The sequence below is a fragment of the Petromyzon marinus genome, unplaced genomic scaffold (genome assembly GCF_048934315.1).
Source record: "Petromyzon marinus isolate PM22_M1 ecotype Great Lakes invasive population unplaced genomic scaffold, UKy_Petmar_22M1.pri1.0 PM_Scaffold_41, whole genome shotgun sequence".
NCBI classification, from domain to species: Eukaryota; Metazoa; Chordata; class Hyperoartia; order Petromyzontiformes; family Petromyzontidae; genus Petromyzon; species Petromyzon marinus.
In genome coordinates, this window is record NW_027423402.1 from 291,516 (window position 1) to 296,266 (window position 4,751).

Sequence of the window (4,751 nt, forward strand, 5' to 3'; positions counted from 1 at the left end):
TGCTTCTGTATCGCTGTGTATCTCCGTGTCTGTAACGTGGTAGTATCTCTGTGTCTGCGTGTATCTGCACAGACCAATTGCTCGTGGTTGCCAGGGCTCCTCTTTACTGCTAGTCCAACTTCGAGAGCGCTTGATTGAATATTTCTGCAGTCGTGTCCAGGTTATAGCGGACCTGAAATTCACAACTCACGTGATGACCGCGGCTTCTGTGACAACCCCATAGCCTTAATTATGAGTTTTATTTTTAAAAACATTGTAAACCATAGGATTTTAACACAGGTGTGTAAATAAAGCAGTGAACCAACCATGAAGAAATATCACAAGTGATTTTCTTCGGAAATAAATATTTATTGTAGTAGATAATAAATGAACATGTTTTTGTTATTATTATATATTTTTTTTTTTCCCCCAGTTTTATAACAGTTCTATCCCGATTTCGCTATTGCCGCCGAATCCAGCTTGGCAGGCTGGGAAGACTCCAAGGGCTCGTTGTTTTCGCTGGGCCACCGCCGTCTTGGACACGTCTTCTTCCGGTCATCACGCTGCCAGCGAAGTCTTTCATCTTGCGGGGCCTCCCAGCGTCCTCCTTGCTGACGAGAAGCGTGCGGATAACCATCACCTGGGTTTGCACGCGGGACAAAGTCGCGTTCTATTTCAGCTGCTGCAATCGTTCGGAGTTACGCACAGACCTGTGTATATTTATACTACAGAACTGTGATCAGAATCACCGTCAGCTTCACAATGACAACTGTAACAATAGGCTCACGTGAATGCAGAACCATTTATGGATAGGGGAGGAATCCAGGGATGGAATGGACAGATATGTACACAGCTCAATTTCCAATCCAACCCAAAATTTATACGCATGGCATCTGATTAGCATTTTTCAGTTTCAGATCACGATAATCGAACTTGTATCTTCAAGAATGTGTGATGTATAATGTGTGATGCAGGAATGTACAATGCAATACCCAGTCAAACAATATTTGTTTCAATCTTGATTTGAAGCGTTCGTGACTGCAGGAATCCATTTTCTTTGGTTCTTTCGGTAAAAGTCACGTAGGTAGAAAAACAATAGATCACGAAGTTTCGATCGCAACACAAGCAATCGTCATCAGGTGGTCTTGCTGTGGTTGTCCCACCTGATGACGATTGCTTGTGTTGCGATCGAAACGTCGTGATCTATTATTTTTCTACCTACGTGACTTTACCGAAAGAACCGAAGAGTATAATAAATATTCTTAGCTCTTTCGGTAAAGTCACGTTGAAGGGAAACAATAAAATAATAAAATATATATAAGTATATATATTATTGTTTATATATTACATATTTTATTGTTTCCCTTCAACGTGACTTTATAAAATATATATAAATATATATTATTGTTTATATATTAAACAATAATATATTACAATAATATATTATATATATATTCACGGGGAAACATTTATTATACTTCTTTTGTTCTTTCGGTAAGTCACGTAGAATGAGAATAAAATAATAAATTGATAAAATAAAATAACACAATAATATTCTCACGACGTTTCGGCCATAGCGGGAAATAGAGCCGCGGGACCGAAACGTCGTGAGAATATTATTGTGTTATTTTATTTTATCAATTTATTATTTTATTCTCATTCTACGTGACTTTACCGAAAGAACCAAAGAAGATGAATCATTGCAGTCACGAAAGCTCTAAATCGAAATTTATTATACTTTTGATTTAAAGCTTTCGTGACTGCAGTAATTCATGTTCTTAGCTCTTTTGGTAAAGTCACGTTGAAGGAAAACAATAAAATATATAATATATAAACAATAATATATATTTCTATATATTTTATTATTTTATAAAGTCACGTTGAAGGGAAACAATAAAATATATAATATATAAACAATAATATATTTATATATTTTTTATTTTTTTATTGTTTCCCTTCAACGTGACTTTACCGAAAGAGCTAAGAATATGAATTACTGCAGTCACGAAAGCTTTAAATCAAAAGTATAATAAATATCGATTTAAAGCTTTCGTGACTGCAATGATTCATCTTCTTTGGTTCTTTCGGTAAAATCACGTAGAATGAGAATAAAATAATAAATTGATAAAATAAAATAACACAATAATATTCTCACGACGTTTCGGCCCCGCGGCTCTGTTTCCCGCTATGGCCGAAACGTCGTGAGAATATTATTGCGTTATTTTATTTTATCAATTTATTATTTTATTCTCATTCTACGTGACTTTACCGAAAGAACAAAAGAAGTATAAATGTTTCCCCGTGATCGTTTCTCACTGGGACTCATCGGTGGATCACGAGCAACGAGCGTTGTGTTGTCGGCTGTGTGCGCCCCCAGTGTTGCGACTCACCCCACACGGGTTCCTCCTTTGGAAATAGCGGGCCTTGGAATTGTTGACAAACGCCTTCCGCACCAATTGTGGACTCAGGCCGCCATCACGCGGCTTCTGTTCTCAGAGCAACAGCCAAGATGCACAATAAGAGGCACACACACGCACTCCCGTTAACGATGTGGAATCTCTGGCATGCAAAAAAAACTCTTCACGCTCCGTATTTCCAAATGGAGTTCAGAAACATTACTCGACGTACAGGTACGAACATTATTTATACTAGCTCGTTGATTCCTAATTTGCTCGTATTATAAAACGTAAGAGGTGTTTCTTGAATAATTACACAACACTGCTCTGAGCAACACTTTACAACGAACTTTCCCTGCACACTTCTGAATCACGCCGTGCTGCGCGTCTGGCCATGATTTTAAACAAACGGAGCTCCGGGCATGCGCTCTGTCCGTCCCTCTCCCTGAACCGGATCTAATGACTAGCCAGGTGAAGTATGGCCAAAACTCCCCACCATCCCAGTCCGCACCCACATCACCCTCCGCGGCCAGAGGGACACAACGACTAAGTCACGATGTGTCACGTCGCCTCGTCTGCTCACTAGCTAATGCGCCTGTCCGATGCCGTGCCAGCAACATCCGAATAGAGACCTGTTATAGGCCTCGCACATTCTCCTGCAGGCCCCGCGGCTCTGTTTGCCGCTACAACTTGCTGACCCGCCCATACTGGACGTCTGTGAAAGACTAAAACAGCCTCATAGCTTATCGGACTGCTCCAGTCTCAAGAGAGATTCTGACGCTGTTCAGGTCCCCCGTACCTGCCTCCAAAACGGGGTTGGGTTGGTTCGGGTGGTGGTGGTTGTAGAGGGGGAGTGTGCAGGGGAGGTAGCGGAGGGGGGTAGCGGTGGGGATAGTGGGGGGGTAGTGAGGGGTAGTGGGGGGGTAGCAGAGGGGGTAGTGGGGGGGTAGCGGAGGGGGTAGTGGGGGGGGTAGCGGGGGCGCAGGGGAATAGCGGGGGAGGCGGCCTCAAATCGACCAAAATGCCCTCCGGGATCGATCTACTGTATACAAATTTGATATTAACTTATTTTAAAGTTGACCGCTACCCCCACGCTAAAGTGTTATTTGACTGTTGTAGTGCGGCGGTGCGATGAACGTACCTTGCGTGCCCAAATCCACGCGATCACTTGCACTGCACTGAATCCCGTGCTGATTACGGAGATGACGGTCGACAAGAGGCTATGTCGGTGCTGCTCTCGCGGCTCCGGCGGTGGTTGAATGTCGCACGGCCTCTGCTCGGCGGGGACGTCTTCTCTCTCGTTGCTGTCCGGTATCGATTGGCTCGGAAAATCGGTCGAAGCAAAGTCGGCATATGCCATGGGGGCATTGCCACCAAGATCATCGGGATTTCCAAGAGGAGCAGCACTGCCACCAAGATCATCGGGATTTCCAAGAGGAGCAACATTGCCACCAAGATCATCGGGATTTCCAAGAGGAGCAACATTGCCACCAAGATCATCAGGATTTCCAAGAAGAGCAGCACTGCCACCAAGATCATCGGGATTTCCAAGAGGAGCAACATTGCCACCAAGATCATCGGGATTTCCAAGAAGAGCAGCACTGCCACCAAGATCATCGGGATTTCCAAGAGGAGCAACATTGCCACCAAGATCACCGGGATTTCCAAGACTAGCAGCATTGCCACCCAGGTTATCGAGATATCCAATCAGGGAATTAACCCCCAGGTGATCGCTCACCTTTAGTATGGAGGGTGGCAGCCAGATGGCCGGCTCCATCACCCCTTGCCAAGTGACAAATCCGACTAAAGACGCCATCGTGAGCATCACTTGGTACGGCTTGCATCTGGACACATCCATCTTTGCCGTTCGATCGCGATCACAACAGCAGAGAGCGGCTGCACTGCTCCTCCTCGTAAGACTCGACTGTGGCCCACGTGTTCAACCACGTGGGGTGGTCACGTGGCCCACTGGTTCGTAACGACAGTCCACGGTTGGAAACCAACGGGCCGCCCCGTAGCCATGGCAACGGGAGGTTGTCCACTCCACTGGCGAGTGTCTGTGATCTATTATTATAAAAATAATAATAGATCACAACGTTTCGATCACAACACAAGCGGTCATCCTTAGGAGGAAAAAAATAATCCAGCAGTTGAACTGCTGAACGAGCAGTTCCACTGTTTCAACCTTGTTGTAACAGCTCTTAAAACAAGGTTGTAACAGCTCTCTCGCTGTTACAACAAGGTTATAACCTTTATCACCTTGTTGTAACAGCTCTCTCGCTGTTACAACAAGGTTATAACCTTTATCACCTTGTTGTAACAGCTCTCTCGCTGTTACAACAAGGTTATAACCTTTATCACCTTGTTGTAACAGCT

The 4,751-nt window shown here is 44.2% G+C and overlaps 1 protein-coding gene across 2 annotated transcripts; it reads right to left on the minus strand.

Moving 5' to 3' along the window:
* Positions 1 to 220: 220 nt before the first annotated feature.
* LOC116953168 (uncharacterized) lies at positions 221 to 4,326 on the minus strand. 2 transcript variants are annotated; one of them, XR_004404544.2, is made up of 3 exons: positions 3,008 to 3,168; positions 2,370 to 2,465; positions 221 to 619 (listed from the first exon to the last, which is right to left on the minus strand). XR_004404544.2 is itself a non-coding variant. In XM_032973089.2 (3 exons), exons 1-3 carry the CDS (start codon positions 4,231 to 4,233, stop codon positions 440 to 442), a joined length of 993 nt encoding a protein of 330 aa, XP_032828980.2. In that variant the 5' UTR covers positions 4,234 to 4,326; the 3' UTR covers positions 221 to 439. The 2 variants fall into 2 exon arrangements, 1 of the variants encoding a protein (XP_032828980.2); XM_032973089.2 differs by lacking the exon at positions 3,008 to 3,168 and adding an exon at positions 3,517 to 4,326.
* Between the last annotated feature and the right edge of the window lie 425 nt (positions 4,327 to 4,751).

Bases quoted from the DNA above. Each gene is read 5' to 3' on its own strand.
- LOC116953168 (XM_032973089.2), bottom strand. From the start codon at position 4,233: ATGGATGTGTCCAGATGCAAGCCGTACCAAGTGATGCTCACGATGGCG. The intron at 2,466-3,516 runs GTACGTTCATCG...CTCTGAGAACAG, and splicing joins CGTGGATTTGGGCACGCAAG to AAGCCGCGTGATGGCGGCCT. The intron at 620-2,369 runs GTGAGTCGCAAC...GTGCAAACCCAG, and splicing joins AAAGGAGGAACCCGTGTGGG to GTGATGGTTATCCGCACGCT.